The 17,061-nt window shown below is 40.0% G+C and overlaps 1 protein-coding gene across 1 annotated transcript in view; it reads left to right on the top strand.

Annotated features, from left to right (window-relative positions):
• DTWD2 (DTW motif tRNA-uridine aminocarboxypropyltransferase 2) overlaps positions 1 to 11,734 on the top strand; it is a 191,449-nt gene extending 179,715 nt beyond the window's left edge. The window contains exons 5-6 of the mRNA XM_048850130.2: positions 3,176 to 3,304; positions 7,751 to 11,734. Of these exons, the coding sequence (XP_048706087.1) occupies positions 3,176 to 3,304; positions 7,751 to 7,921 (300 nt within the window). The 3' untranslated portion in view covers positions 7,922 to 11,734. The remainder of the gene's footprint in view (positions 1 to 3,175; positions 3,305 to 7,750) is intronic.
• The last annotated feature ends 5,327 nt before the right edge of the window (positions 11,735 to 17,061 follow it).

Here is a 17,061-nt window from a genome sequence, read left to right as displayed (position 1 = left end):
TTTTTTGTAGTAAGAACCCAAAGGAATTCAGGTAATTGACCATTACAACATTAGATTGTTTTAACACAAAACATCGGACCTAAATGTCTGCATTTTCAAAAAGGACCAGTGATTTTGGGTGCCTCTCCTTTTTAGTGTACAGTTTGAAATACTTTAAAGCTGAAATTTTCACCTGATATTCAGAGAACTGATACTCAGCACTTCTGGAATTAAGGACCGTTAAAGTGTGTGAAGTTGGGCTGCAGAATTATCAGTCACTGTTGAAAACTCTAGGCCAGATTAGTTGACTATTAACCTGATCCATGCTAAATATCACACTCAATCCCGTTGCTTTTCCTTACATTCTGTCCTCTTTCCTAGTTTTGTATATTGCCTATTTAGATTTTTAACTTTTCAAGGCAAGGACCCTACCTTCTTACCAGTTTGTAAAGTTCCACCCATGGTTTTAGCAATATACAAATAAGAAATTACAAGATAGAATTTCTCACATAAGTAATTTCAAACAATTTTCTTCATAGTACTGATTTAAATCCTTAATGTTTTAACTTGACTTTATGCTATGAAGGTGAGATTCTCAGAATAGTAGACAGACTTGTGCTAACTCTAGTCAAGCTAGAGTGTTAAGAATAGCAGCGTGGATGTTACAGCACCTTGGACCCTGGGGATCAGATGAGTTTGGACTTGGGTGGCTAGTCCAAGCCAACATCTGTGCCACAATTTCCATTCTGCTAATTTTAGTGTGCTAGTTTGAACACAGCGAATACAAGACTGTTCACTTGCTCCCACCTCCCAGCTGCAATGTAGAGACAAACCCATGGATCCAATTGCAGTATCTGGCTCTTGGAGGACTCTAGTGGGAATGGAAAGGAAAAAATCATGTAGCCTGAACAGTTCTTATACTTGTAAGGTTAAGTATTGGGTGCAACATGCACTTGTCACAGATAACAGGTTCTTTCTTAAGCGGCTACTTAAGAGTTAATTGAAAAGATGGAATTTGGTGAAACACACAGAAGCTTTGTTTAATACAGACAACTGTAACTGAAATCATAGGCAAGAATCAATATACAAAACTGTTAGAAAAAGATGACATTAAAGTGGTTTCCTGTGTTCCTTCTTACAATCTTACATCATGCATACTTACAATTTATGGAGACCATTGCAAACAGATGGAAGGGAAAGTGAGTGGAGGCCATCGCAAGAGAGGTCCTGATTAAGTTTACATGTCTCAGGGACCCAGTGAGCATGAAGAAATGGGAACTGGTTGTGGTACTTTATGCCCTTCCTTATGGTAATAGTACGAATATATACCAAATGTGATCCTTTACACTGATTATAATAGGGTCAATAGCTGCCCCTATCCATGTGGCCTTTGGGGTGTCCATGATTATGTATCAAGCACTAATATGCATGATTTACATAACTTATTTCTTAATAATTCCTTTATGTACATGTGGTCTAACTGCTTAGATACTGCATAGCAACCTAATAGCTAAAGCCCCACAAAACTCCCTTCTTGTGGAATCTTGTGGTGTACGCTACTTGTTCAAGGTAACTCACTTGTCTCCCAAATTGAGAGTGCAAAAATATATGACCTGGAGTTCTCTCCTTAGGACTACACTGTTCTACTAAATCCCAGCTTTTAACATAACTACTCCAACAAAGCCTTAATCTAATATACCAGGCCTTTACTGCAGCAACCTTAATGACCCATTTACTTATTTCACCTATTTGCCCCCCTTGCATATTCCAAGCTAAAAAGCAATATATCCCTATCAATCTTATATTCTAATGTCATTTTAGCTCTCAAGCATAAAATCATCCATGAGGGAGAGTCATAAGATTAGGTCAGAGGTCAACAATCAAAAGGTTCAGAGAGGTTTGCCCATCACTAAGCCTTCAGTAGGCCAGTAAGGTAACATGTTTTACCAAGTCAAGATCACCTCTCTCACCATTACATGCTGCCACAGTTGACTTGGCAGAGGCATTCTAGCTGAAGCTTTGTGAGGGGTCCTGAGTTTTGGAATTTGCTTCTCCCCTTTGGTCCGCCAGAGCCCAGATTTGTTAACCTTCTGGGCGTGCCATAGAGTCCATCTTTTTTCTTACTTCTTGAGGAAGGCATGGGTTGAGATAGCTACATTTATGTGTGATACTTTGTTAATATTCATGTTGTGATTTTTAATTCATGGAATAGATACCCAAAGTACTGGATGGGAACCTACTGTAATAGTCTAAGAAATCAGATAAATAGAATATGTATGTCTTAGGTTTTGTGAATGATTTCTGGCAAACTAACTTATGCAATTTAGTGTAAGTTCCAAAATATGCAAATATATCAAGTTCTACAGCAAAACTCAAGAATGTGTGTTGGCATTAACATGTATTACTTTTCTGATTGTACTCCCTTCAGTGATTCATGTCAATCACATTTTCATCAATAACATTTTGTTGGCATAAAAAGCCAGGTCACTGCAAATTCAAATGTCACATCAATGAAAGAAAATAAAAAAGGGCTTATAAATTCATAGATATTAAGGTCAGAAGGGACCATTATGGTCATCTAGTCTGACCTCCTGCACAATGCAGGCCACCAAATCTCACCTACGCACTCCTGCAATAAACCTTACCTTTGTCTGAGCTATTGAAGTCCTCAAATCATGGTTTAAAGACTTCAAGGTGCAGAGAATCCTCCAGCAAGTGACCCGTGCCCCATGCTGCAGAGGAAGGTGAAAAACCCCCAGGGCCTCTTCCAGTCTGCCCTGCAGGAAAGTTCCTTCCCAACCCTAAATATGGTGATCAGCTGAGCCCCGAGCATGTGGGCAAGATTCACCAGCCAGGTACCCAGGAAAGAATTCTTCTAGAATCAACTGTATATAGTGCTCACATGTTTATTCCAACTCAGTCCAAATCCTCCTCTATTTATAAACCCATTGAAGTCACTGGGGCTAGTTTTGTGAGGAGTTTAGGATCTGACCCCTACACGGTTAATGTCTATGGTTATTCTTCAGCAGGTTCATTCATGTGCGAAGATATGTATAGTCTATGACAATTGGCTACCAGGGAACAAGACAGTAGAGAGGTATGAAGGCAGGTGATTATTAAAAAATAGGAAAGGAAAATAATTTGCTGTATCATAGTAATTGATTTCTTTAAGTTGGGTGTTTGTTTGTTTTTTCAGGTTCAATTGAAAACAAGCATTTCAAGTCAATATGTAATTCGTACCCAGCCAACAAACACCTGCCTTTCTACACTTGAATGTGCAGCTATTGCCCTTGCCATCATGGAAAAAAATGATGGTATTCAGGAGGTATGTAATTAATTTTAAATGGAACTGTAGTGTGAAGCCAAGTTAGTTAGATAATAGTACCATATTTATCTTGAGCACCTTACACATTCGTTACCCAAAGACCTGAATAAGATCATGGGATGCTGCTGGTTGGTTCACCTCAGAGACTAAGCAGAGGTAAGCAAGCAGCTGTCTGCTGCTATTGTTCTGTTCCTTCCTTGCAGATCATATGCAGGTTTTACTAACAGACACTTGCATACTCATTACTGCAGCTGTCTACTGTGGACTTCCACAAGGCTTCATTCTCTCCCTCCTCTTACAGGGCATCCCTGTCAAACACCATGTCTTAAATGCTAACAGTTTGTCCATGATACTTACATTCTTTGCACTGAACGCAAACTACACTATTTTCCAGGTACCACCATAACTAATTAGATTAGCTCCTTCACAATGTGGAGTTGGCTGAAGATAAACCTGGGCAAGACTTTTGGAAGGAAGTGGTGGGCAGAGGGAAATGTTTCAAAGTACCAGCTAGTGTCTTATCATCAACTAGGTATCTTTCTGAATCATTCTTCTCTCTCTCTGTGTGGGGTAACAGATTGACCTAACACAAGCTTAATTATTATGAGCGCAGCCCTTATGAACACACCCTCCCTCCCATCTACTCTTTTTGACTTTCACTTTTCTGCGGTCTTCTTGTTTTTGTACCAAACCCATCATCATGGTATCTCCCCTAAATTCAAACTAACTGGCCTCACTCTCTTCTCTATCAGTCCTTTCTATTTTATTTTTTTTCCTTGCCCTCTTCTCATTCATCTTGCTGTCCTCTTGTGTACTCCTCACTCAGTCTGTCCTCTTATTCTCATCAGCTCCTTATCCCTCTCCTCCTCATTCCCCTTACATTCACTTTCTCATCCCATACTTCTGTTTCTCACTCCTTTTTTCCTCCCTCTTTTGAGACAAGATGAGAAGACTAAATCTACATCTGTCTCTCCATCACTTGATCTTATATCTGTCTGTAAGGTACTCATACACTTCAGTTTTGAGTATAAAACAAATACCAATAGATAAGAGTTCAGAATTTGGCTCAAAATTAAGAAATAGAAAATGTATTGCATTTTTAAATAGTGTGGCAAACAGAACATGTGATGGAGAAGTGCATTCATTTCTAACTCACTTGGCATTCCCAATTGCAATACTTCAATATCCCCCTGTAACCAGACATGGACTCACCCAGCATCGCCTCCTGCTGGTCATCCTTGGGAATAGCTCACTACCCTCCAGAACACCCTGTGCAGTCTGGCAATTCGCCTGTCACTGCTCCTCCCCTCCCCATGTCCCTTATGGACCCAGTGCCCTTTTGTCTGGGGTGCTACCCCTCTGGCAGTAACCCCTCAGTCTCAGGGTCTCCCCACCCAGGGGAACCCCCTACCCACTATCCCCACTTCACCTCAGTCTTGGCTACTGCCAGTCCTCGTTTAGCCCCACTCCCTGGGCAGACTGCAGTGTATTAGCCACTCATCACAGGCAAAGGGGTTTGGACCTGCTGCCCCTGCAACCTCAGTACTTATCTGGCCTTACTCCTGGCCTGCAGCCTGGGGAGTTTCCAGGCCAGAGCTCCCCAGCCCCACTCCACCTCAAGTACTCACTCAAACTCCCCAGCAGTCAGGCCCTTTTCCCTCTAAAGGCAAAGAGAATGTTACTACTCCTGGCTTCCCTGGCCTTCTTATACAGGCCAGCTGCAGCCTGATTGGGGCGTGGCCCAGCTGTGGCTACTTCCCCAATTAGCCCAGCTTGTAGCCCACAGCCCCAGCCCTCTTCAAGGGCTGGCTTTTCAGCCCTTCAGGCAGGAGCAAGGTGACTATCTAGCTATACTCCCCTAAATAGCATCTGTAGTATGCTAAATGACACTAATATAGCATGTTGTATTGAATCTTTGTAAATACTTTTCTTCAGATACTTCTTAATTCTGTAATTTATCAAAAACTACGAGGTACTAAGTACTGGGTTAAGCTACCAGGAAGGTAACAATCCATTGCGCTAATGTTTTTCATGTGTAGAATTTACATATTTATTCTGTCTCACCCATGCTGTTTTCAGTCTAGAAGATTAAGATTTGATATTTTGTAGCAAATGAAAATGCTAGTAAAATTTGCAGAGATTTCACCCTTTTATCTAATTTTCATAGATCCAAAAAATTTTATGATTATTAAGATAATTAGTGATTCATGAGCAGTGAATGACATGGCAATCAGCATATGCAACCAAAGTTTTAAGCTAAATCTTCAAAGCTTTGTGCTTTGCACTCTGTTTCCTTTTTTAATGATAGCTGAAAACAGTTGAAGTTGACAGGATCTTTTGATCTTGTAAACCTTATGATTGAAATATATTTCAGAAAATAAAGATGTATCCCTTTATTTAAGAACAAATCTTTGACAGAAATATTTAAATTGGGTATTTTACTGAATTGACCTGCACATGTATTGCATAGTTCCCTACATAATGAGGAGGAGCACAACTTCAATTTACCTTCAGTTGAATGTTGAAAGGTTTTTTTTTTACCACCCCCCAAAGCTGGTGTGATTTCATGGTCTTGAAACAACTTTGAGTCAGAAAACTTAGCAATTTATTGTTGATGGGGGGGTACACCCTGTGAAACAGAAGTGAGCTGTAGCTCATGAAAGCTTATGCTCAAATAAATTGGTTAGTCTCTAAGGTGCCACTAGTACTCCTTTTCTTTTTGCGAATACAGACTAACATGGCTGCTACTCTGAAACTCAAGCATAGTCTCAGATAATCAGACATGCATTGCTGTATATCTTGTAAAACCATCCACTGTGGAAGCACCATAATTCATTTTTAAAAAAGTGTGTTAATGCTAGTTTTCTGTATCTGAGATCAGGACTGAATCAATAGACTGTTTCTACCCTTTAAAAATTACTAATTCAAGAAGAAAAATATAGTATAGCAAATAGAATTTGTTTTAAAAAGTGTGTTATAATCTACCAACGAGGAGAGAGAAATATTCCCATGACATGTATCTAGATGGAAGGAAATAGGGGCACCTGTGTGTCATAGGTCCTGATTCAGCCAAGATATTTAAACATGTAACTTGCTTTAAGTATGGGATACATGCTTATGTATATTGCTTAACTGGGGCCTGAATTAAGTCATCCTCATGCCAATGTGTCCTGTTAAAACTGTTGGAGTGAAGTAGACACTAAAAGTTTTCTAACTGGTCAGATGCAACTCTTTCCCCATGTCCTTATATGTAGTAACATTTAGTAGCTACAGAAAGGGTATTGGATCAAACTAAGCAATTATCTTTGTTTTATTTTTAAACAGATAAATGTTTTTAAATAGGTTTAAAATGTTTTCCTACAGTCAAAGCACAGCACTGGTGAACATTAACTCTCAGAAGACAGTGCTGATCCAATTCCAGACAAACAATTAAGAGTCCTTCATGGAAATCAGTTGAGCTTTTGCAGAAATGCAGAGATGACCTGAGCTGCCCTCACAGCTAGCTGGAAGATAAAATGCTTTTCTAAGCCTGCCCCATTGACCTGGAATAGTCCTTTAGCCAGAAAACGTGACCCCCGGGTTGCGTCTTTCTACTAATCAGCGTAAAACTGTCAAGTGCCCTTGGAGAAATTTGGGTCGTGACAGTTCTTGAGTTTGTTTATTCTATTAGGTCAAAGAATACCAATCAGACATTAGCCCTTGCATCGCAAGTTTTGATCCCACTGGTCTATGATGGAAGACTCTGTCAAGGCACTAAAATGTCCTCTATGTTCTCAGTCTTTTGTTGCTGGCACTGTAAAATATTAATGGTAATCAGCATTTCAAGAGAGATCTAAGAGGCAGCGAGCAGTACTGGGCCAAATCCTGGGATGTAGCTCATCTGCACAGAGCGTAGTTCAGGAGTTTTTTGTAAAGGTGGCTTTAAAGTTTTAAAGGTGGCTTTGCATCCTGGTCCCCACTCTATGCAGAGCAATTCTGGTCCCTCTGCAACAAATTAGGGACACTTAGGACACAAAACTTAGGGATACAAAAGCTGCTGGTAGGATTGGCATAGTACCGTAGATTACTAGTCATACTCCCTTATATCTGGGCTAGATGTAGCTCTATTACATATCCAGAGGAATCTCCAGAGAAGGGGGACAAGTGCATCCTTCATGGCCTGCCCATACCTTCCTTGGCTTGTCCCTTATCCGAGATATATCATGGGACCCAAGGATAGGGCTCACAATGTCCAGAGACATATATCTTCCACCTTCTGTATGTAGGGAGAGTCGCGTGTGGAGGGCCACTTCTGTATATAAATCAGGTCCTTTAGTATCTCACATTCCACTGCATGATAAAACTTGGTAAAATTTTATATTTTAATGGTGATCCCTACACATAAAGCTTGGATGAAATGATATCTCCTAGACATATTTCAAAGCTTTTTTGTTTTGTTTTTCACAGACTATACTCCGCCCTCTTCAAGCTTTGTGCTCTTTCCAACTTCAGCATGGTGCCCAGATCCATCACAGCAAGGAGCATCTTCTTAAAAATGGTTTATATGACAAGCCCATGCCAAAGAATAAACGCAAGCTCAAGAGAATGGAACTCTTAGTGAATAATGTTAAGATCTAGAAAGACTGTACACACAGTAGTATGGATTTTTTTTTTTTTGTAACTAACAAACACAGTTTGATATTGGATTGTTCCAAATAGCCATCCATATGGTAATAGACCTTTTAAACTCCTGTATTCAAGAGGCTTCCTGTCAATAATGCCAACTACGGTAATAGGCAGCATGTTCAGTTTTGTTGTTATACTAGGCCAGGTGTCTTTGTTCAACTGTAGAAGGGAGGAAAACTGCAGTGAATAATTTAGAGCTATGTTGTCTCTAGAGTCAGTGTATGATCCCCATTAAGACTGGATAGATTTACTTTGGGGAAGCTTTTTCTCGGTACTGAAGAACAGGCATTCTGTTTAAGTAGGTAGTGGTAAGGGTAAGGATCCAATATTTGGAAGAATATTGAATTACTTCTCGGCATTTTAATTAGTAATTACAATAGGGTATAACTATAAATTCCTATATTAGTTAGTTAATCTGAACATAAGGAAATGTGATCTGAGTATTTTTGTTTTAGTTTAGTGTGGCATTTATTTCTTATTTTACTAGTCCGAGATTTATATACATATTATTGTGCAGTCGTACTTGCTTTGAGCCTCTCCGCAGTTTTCAAGGATTTTGCTTGGCTGAGATATGCCAATATATTTTGTTCAGATTTTAATAAAAAAGAAAATATGGAAATGGAGCTAAGCTTTTATCTGAATTGTAGACCAGGTTCTGCACTCCATACTTGGGCAAAACTTCCCTTGTCTGTGTAAAACCTGTAGAATTTGGCCCAAAGAGTATATGCAGTATACCACATCTTGTTTAATCCCTTTGATTTTGGAATTTACATGTATTCCTGCAGAAGTTTCTGTTGAAACAGTTTCAGAATTGAGTAGTCTAGCCAAACTGTAAAAATATGTTTGCAGATGCGTCAAATCTTGTGGCGAAATGATTCTCTTTTTTTCAGCAATCGTGGCGCTTCAGTGTTGCTGCCAGCAGTAGAAGCACAAGTGAAGACAAGGATCAAATATTTGTATTTGCGTCACGAAGCAGGTTTTCATGATGAAAACTAGTGATATTAGGGCTTTACCACAGTGAAAACCTGCTTTATGAAACTGTGGTAGTAAAAGTGCCTAATCCCTGTCCTGACTAGTGGTTGCGCTATAGGTAGCAGCAGTGCATCTATACTGGATAGTAATTATTCTTAGGCCTTCTCTACACTAGGGTATTTTTCCCATAATTTATGACTGCTGCTACCACTGGACTTTTAAGTGGTCACCAGTGTTTTAACAACTGTGGATTTGTCTATATTAGGAAAAGAGATCAAGTTTATGTCAGGACTAGCTAAGATGTTTGCTAACCATAACCTTTTCTGTAGTCTCGATGCAAATTAGATAAATCCCATGACTGTGGCTAGCACTGGTACAGCTGAACTGGTGAGAGTGACAATGAGAAATTAGGAACAGAAAGACTAATGTAGACACCCTTACTGTAGAAGCACATTTTCTAGTGAAACAGGCAAGAATTCCTGTTTAAGAAATGGAGGGTGTTCCCACTTATCTTGCTGCTGTTGTTTCAGTTTGCCTTGTTTCAGATTCAGTGGGACAGCAGTGCATCCTTCAGTTTACACTGTGAAGGTTATTTTCCCTAACAGAAGGGTTAAATATTTCTTTTCACAAAATGTAAGTTCACATTCTGGAGAACAGAGGAAAATCTGTGTTAATACTCTAAATTCACAAACAATTGAAGTCTTAGTGGATCAAAGAAATAGTCTACTTAATTGAGTTATAATCCTACATGAAGTACTTCAGTTCAGTATGTGAATTGAAGGTTTTTTTCAATTCTGCATAAGGGTCAAATTTTTGAATGTTTATATGAGAGATTTTTATTGATGTGAATAATCTCATTGATGTGGGGCTACTCCCATGAGTAAGTATTAGTTAAGTGAGTGATGTTTGTAGGATCAAGCCCTAATGTTGGACAAATGGATGTCTATTGCAGTCAAGTCTGCAGTACTGTCTGTACCATACTAGTAGATCACTATCCAACAGTTATTTTAAAAATGAAAAAAGATGAAGTTATTCGTTGTGCTTCAGTTACTGGAACCCTACGATTTTACTTTCTTTGAGGATTTTGTAGTGTTCAATTTAACTGTAACACTAATTACATTATCTGGGATAGACATTTAGTTGCTACAAAGTTGTCACATGAAGTTACATCAAAGCTGATCACATTTTTTTGTTCATTGCCATTTTACTAAGAACTAACACTTAATTTGATTAAAGCTGTTTTATCTTCTTCCTCTATGTTAAAATCCAATTCTGTTGCTGCAGTCCTTTCTTGAAAACCAAGCAGAATATATTCTCAAATAATATTTCTTCATGCCTTCTATTCCTTCTGAGCACCTTTTCCATTATTTTTTTTCTGGGCACGATGAAAAGTGTTTGCACAAAGACATTTAGGGCCAAATTTTCAGGTAGGCCTCAATCAAGTATCTTTTATTTTTTTTTTTGGTAGGCCCACTTTTTGCACCCACAAATAATTGGGTTTTAAATTAATTACAGGTACGAATAATAGACGTCTAAATATCTGATTTGTATGTGCAAAAAGGTGTATAACTATCACTTCTTCCTCCAATTTATTGCGGACCCCAAAATACAAGCAGAATTATTTGCAGATATAACATTGTGCATGTAAAGATAGAGGCCACTCTTGAAAACCTGGCCCTTAATCTATTATTCTTGTCAACAGAATTTTGATTGGTTCTATATACTAAATTGTTACTGTTTAATTTCAATATTTTATGTTACATGACCGTGTCATGCAGGTTGATCAGTTGTAAGTTTATTTTCAGATTTTTATATTTTTGATGATACTGTATAGCTTTTTAAACAAAATTATGTGTATTAACAAACATTTTCAGAATTTAACAATCTTGTCTTCAAGCCAATGGGGATCAAACTTGAAAGTGATATTTTAATGTATGACAGTTATCTCAAGAAAAGGTACTACCCAAATCTTAACTCTTTTGATTGTGAGAGAGCTTGAAGAGTTGTTACCTGCTTTCTGTAAGAAATTTTAATTAGGATAAGTTTATTTTGCATTTTTATTATTTGCTTTAATGGTCATCCACTTTTCATTTGTAAATTAGCAAAAGATTCTTGGGAGTTTAAAACAGCAGTCTAGCATAGAAGTGAACTTCTAAAAACATATTTCATACAGTGTATTTTCTTTTAATGTTTGTTGTTCTCCCCTTGTCAGCTTTGCACTTTTAAATGTTGCGGTATAAATACAGTCTGCCCTCTACGTTCCACTGAATCATACCATGGGGAATTGGTGACATTGCCGTATATATGCTGACAACATTGATATCAAACTTTGGTGAAAAAGATTGTAATGCCATAAAATACTGTAAAGTGACAAAGTTTCCAGTACAAGATGTTGGATACAAAAGTTGTATGTGATTGCGTAAACAATATATTCATTTAAAAAAAATAGGTATTTCTGAACCCTCTTATTTTTATTTTCTCTTTGTAGAAGAATATTTCTAGAAAGTTTTCAAATTTCAAGATAAAGTTGGTCCAGGAAGAGCAGGACATGCTTTGTTACCTGCAGGACTTAATACCCATTGCATTCTAACATCTTACACATTCCAGGTGTTGTCAAAATATTAGAAAGCAGTTAGTGTTTCATTAGTTTTCTATTTTAAAAAAATGTTCATATGATTTGATAAAAGACAAAATTTTATTTTTAGACTAAAGGATTTTCTTCTGTATTGCTAAAATGGATTAAAAAGATGTTCATACTGTATTGTTTTACATTTCTAAACGAAAAAGAAATAGAATTAAAAAACTGAACTCTTTAAAAAGGTATCTGGGTTCAGTAATTTTCTTCTTGAGTAGCATGTGGAATTCTTTAACATCTATATCCATACATTCACATAAAATACTTTATACTTTCCATTTACACATGATACTCTGAAACATGATAAAACAAGATTATCATGACTGTATCATTAGTCCTATACAGCCAACACACATCACATAGGCTGCACCCACAGTGCAGTGTAAGACAAATCCTAAATCATGCCCTTGCAGTATGCCTTGTGTGTAAGAAGGATGCGTGTCAACTCCTGCACCCCCTTAGGAAAGGAAAGGGGTAGGTTTGGTATTGTGACCCATTGAAGGCTACATGGATCCCAAATCCCTGTATGTCAGAGATGGAGCAAAATAATTTCTATGCCTTCTGGTTGTGCATCCTGCAATCAAGTTATGGTAAGATTTTTGTGGGGGTGAGTGAGTGGGTCATAGTATGGTGACAGGAACCTCAAAACATTGGAGTCATGTCAGCAACTGCCCAGTACTGTTCAGTAGGACAGTGTTGGGACTCTGGAACCCCTTGGAGTAGAGGAGGGTTTGTCACCAAGTCTACATGTATATAAGTGAGTGGCGAGTTGTGGGGTGCTGCTTCCACGACTGGGCTGTAGCTGGTGGAAAGCCTGACCTGTACCGCTATGGCCCTTCCTGAATGGTTTCTTCAGCATTAGGCTTGCCCTGACATCTTTGTTTTATTTGAACAGAGCAGGCCTGCGTGACTGCTTTGTCTCACTGGTGTGGCTTTGGATCCATTAATGCTTTCTTTGGACCAACTTCTCTGTTTCTAGGTGGATGCTAAGGGTCAGCTGACCAGTGTCCCCTATATGGGCATCTGTGTTCTTCATTGAAGAGCTGATAAACTATTACAAACTATAAACTATTATAAACTAAGGTTGCCGGGTGTCTGGTTTTTGACCGGAAAGTGTGGTTGAAAGAGACACTAAAAAACAGACACTAAAAGTCCGGTTACCACGGGTTGGGGGAGAGGAGGAAGTGGCAGCCTGTCACCCAGCCCTGGTTCATAGTGCCTGGACAGTGTATGCAGGCCAGCTGCAGGATTGCACAAGTCCCTCTGAGCATGTAAGCGGCAATTCAGAGTCCTTACTACCTGTCCCAATGAACCATGTGCTCTTCTGTGGTACAGTGCAACTGTGTGGAGCAGGTGACAATTGTGACCATAATAACCAAACTCAGGGCCCTATCCTGCAAACAAGCACATGAGGGGCTATATACCTGAGTGAAATTACTCACATGAACAAGTGTTTGAAGGTTTAGGTCCTTGATGTGGATTTTTTTTTTTAATGAAGGAAGAAACGCTATAAAAATACATACAGGTCTTTTGAAAAAGAACATGTAATGTAATGACCTGGGAGGATATGACCCGTGACAGGTGAGCTTGGCATTCTGCAACTAAGGAAGCAGAACGTGCAACAGAATATTGTTGTGCCACCTCAGTCGACAGCAGAAGGAAATGTAGACACCAGCATGCCCATGCAAGTTTCCTGAACCCTACATGTGGAACTGATTTCCAGTCATAGTCATACTCGAATATGAGCCACAGTCATTACATTACATTGCCAGTGTTTAAATATCATGTTCTAACATTACTTTTTGTGTTTCTAAAAATAGATTTTTCTTCTTTTAGTTTCATGTCTCTCTTTTCCCACAAATGTTGTAAGGATATTTCAAAATACAGTTCTGGATTAAAGAAAAGGTAAGTTTCTATGTAATTTTTAGATAGCTAAATTTAAACCTGCTCCAGCTCCACAGTTGTTGTTAATACTCTTTAATGAGAAAAGAAGTGATGCCATGGTGTGCAAATTTATCAAGTTATGATACCTCATTATTCTGGAAAACAATAATCCTCTAAGGGATTTAAATTTTACATGATAACCACTTCCCTGTTCTGTTCAGAGCAGGGGATAGGGATAGGATTTAAATGTGTGCTACATAACTAATTAACAGCATCTCATTTTTCATCTAAATTTACATATTTTAACCTGGACAGTGGACAAATAGAAAGCTGGAAGCAGTAATCAACAATTCTTCGATAAAGCAGTATTGTGGGGAATTCTAAGTTTAGATGAGAAAATCCAATTAAATATATATTTTTTTTTCTCACAGAAGTTTGTATGTTTGGACTGGGAGTAGTGTGACGGGGCAAGGCCAGATGGCTATAGAAAAGTAGTGGGAGATATATTAGCTCCAGGCTAAACAAATCTATCCCAGTAAGACCAGGATAAGTGACATGGCAGCTGCTCCAGGTCAATTAAGACACCTGGGGCCAATTAAGAACTTTCCAGAAGGCAGGGAGAATACTAGGTTGATTGGGACACCTGAAGCCAATCAGGGGCTGGCTGAAACTAGTTAAAAGTCTCCCAGTTAGTTAGGTGGGTGTGCATGTCAGGAGCTGTGGGAGGAAGTTGTGCTGTTGGAGAGGCTGAGTAGTACACACCATATCAGGCACAAGAAAGGAGGCCCTGAGGTAAGGGTGAAGTGGAGCTTGAGGAAGTGAGGGCTGCTATGGGGGAAGTAGCCCTGGGAATTGTACATGTCATGTTTCTAAAATGTCAGCTACCATAGCTGATACTATTAGGGTCCCTGGCCTGGAGCCCGGAGTAGAGGGTGGGCCTGGGCTCCCCCTCTCCCTTTGCCCCCTGATTAATCACTGAGACTGGGAGACAACAGAGACTGTGCAAGGAAGGATGGCTTCTCCTCACCTCCCTTGCTGGCTTATGATGAAAATGGCTCAGTAGACTGTGACCCTTGTCTCTAGAGAGAGAAGGGTTATGTGGAGGGTCACAGTGAGCCTCTGAGGCTAGCGAAATCCGCCAGGAAATGCAGGACCCACGGAGGCAAGGACAGAGCTTTGTCACAGTAGGTAAAGCAGGTTATGACTTTTGGTTTTTCACTTGAGTATAATTACACAGTACAGAAACTTTGTCATAATTTTTAATTAGAACACATTATTAATGGATTTGCTAATGGAAGGCAGTGATAGTCAGTGATGAGCTAAAAACTGAACATTTGTAATTTTTAATACTGATCTTTTCCTGTGCAAAGGATTCAGTTTCCAAATGTAATTTTCTTTACCTATTTTTAAAGGGACAACAACTGGTAGTTAGCATTAAAATTGTCATTATATAATGCAGAAAGCTTCTTGGATTCTTTTCCTTCTTTGCTTTATATTGTTAATGTTTTTTAAATATACTGGGTTTTTTTTAAAAGGGCAAAATTCTCTCCTGTGGCCCAGTTGATAGACACAGCTCTAGTCCACATATATCTGCATTTTACTGAAATTAGGATATGTAATTCAAGAATGGATTAAATAGTTAAAGAATGCTCCTGTATTGCAAAGTTTGGCTACTAATTTACAGGGAAGAAAACAACATGATCAGTAGAAGACTCTAATTTGGGACTACATAAAGGACCAGGAAGGAAAGTACTCTGAGGACTGGGGCTGAATGCTCGAAAGGATATAGGCATGTCACAATGACTAACTTTTTGGTATCTGGAAAACTCACAAAGCTTGAGTTTAGACACCTACACTCCTATTCAGTGAAAGGGGAGAGACTGGTAACTTGCACTGTGAATCACAAAAGTTAACAGGCTAGGCAGGTAGCTGCCTAAGGTAGCCAGTGGAAGATGCTTAGAGCCCTGCGCGGATACAAAATGTATATCCACAGATGCAGATATAAATCGGTATCCGCGGAAGTTGCAGAGCTCTACTGGAAACCGCAGAGGTGAAAGCAGTACCATGTTGGGCCACTGCTCCCAGGAGCCAGCACCCCATGCCAGCAGCTCCTCCAGCATGGATGTACCGCCCTCAGCCCCATCCAGTGGGGTGGGCGCCAGCTCACTGGGAGCTGTCCCGGGTCACGCTAGTGCGTACTCACACACTCCCAGACGGGATCCCATCCACGCAGCGATCCGCATCTCCTGTGCGGGAGCATGTGAGCCGCTTGCAAACACTAGCGTGATCAGGGACAGCTCCCGGTGAGCCTGGTGCCCACCCCAGTGGGCGGGGCTGGGAGTGGTACAGTCATGCTGGAGGAAGTGCCCGGGCTGGGCGCTGGCTTCTGGGATTGGCAGCCCAACATGCTGCTGCTTCTGCCACTGCAGTTCCCAGTAGAGCCTTGCAGCTCCACGGATACTGTTTTATATCTGCAGATATAAATTTTGTATCCATGCAGAACTCTAGAGATGCTGATGACCGGGGTATGTGCTAAGCCCTGTCAGGAAATAGGCACTGAAGTCCAGGCTGCAGGGAGGCACCTATCTGTCTGCAAGTCTCAGCTGGGAACTGCCTTTTGAGTTAAGGTGCCTATGCTGTTGGGGTGGGAGGAGGTGGTGCTTAGCACACTTGCGTAGTATGTGGGAGACCCAAGTTCAATTCCCCACCACACCCGCCCAGAGAAAGGATTTCGATTTGGGTCTCCCACCTTGCAGGAGAGTTGTATAACCACTGAGGAATGGGCTATCTTGAGGAGGGTATCACTGTGGAGCTTAGGTAGCAGATAGGCACCTGGGTCCTGAGAGGAGTCAGCAGTGCACATGCTCAGAGGGAGACACCTAGGTGTCTAGGGAACTTTTACCCTGAAAATGTAGGCGCTGAATGAGTTTAAACACCTATAGGGAATAGATGTTGTGATACGCTGTACCACATATGATACCCTGTATTCACACTTTTGTAAGATATATTTTGTATAAAATATGCCTGGTCAGGTATCATTTGAAAACTCATAATCTGCTGAATATTATTATCCTGTTGAAATGTGTGTCGCAACACTGCATGTAAAATTACGAAATTTTGCTATATGATTATTACTGAAACGTTGTAGTTCTGGGTAATGCCCACAAACCCATTTTTCAGAGACAAAGGCACACTGGCAGCCCCAGACAGGCAATGTAATTAGTGGATGGCTGGGCATAGCATTCATTTTTTAGCTGGGAGTGACTTTGCATGCTGGTGGTTGTGAGTGAGCAGAGCCTGGCAGGGGGCGTGCTGTCCATCGTAAAACAGTGTAAAAGGCATTTTAGGCTGGAGAGCTGAGAGGACCCAGCCATTCAGATTGCACCCTGGGAAATGTCACATTGGGTCTAAGACCTGAGAAGAGAACTGAGTCAAGTTACAGAAACTCAGAGAGGCTAGGCCAAGGTAATTTGTGCCTGTTGCTCTTCATCTGCTTGGGTTCTTGGCATTTTCATCGTTAAAGCTGTGATGTGAATGTGTTTCTCATACCTTTACATCCTATTGTCTTTGGTATATAAAGTTAAAAAGAAAATGAGTGTTC

Source organism: Caretta caretta, chromosome 5, assembly GCF_965140235.1.
Source record: "Caretta caretta isolate rCarCar2 chromosome 5, rCarCar1.hap1, whole genome shotgun sequence".
NCBI classification, from domain to species: Eukaryota; Metazoa; Chordata; order Testudines; family Cheloniidae; genus Caretta; species Caretta caretta.
This window is presented reverse-complemented; position numbering and strand designations above follow the sequence as displayed.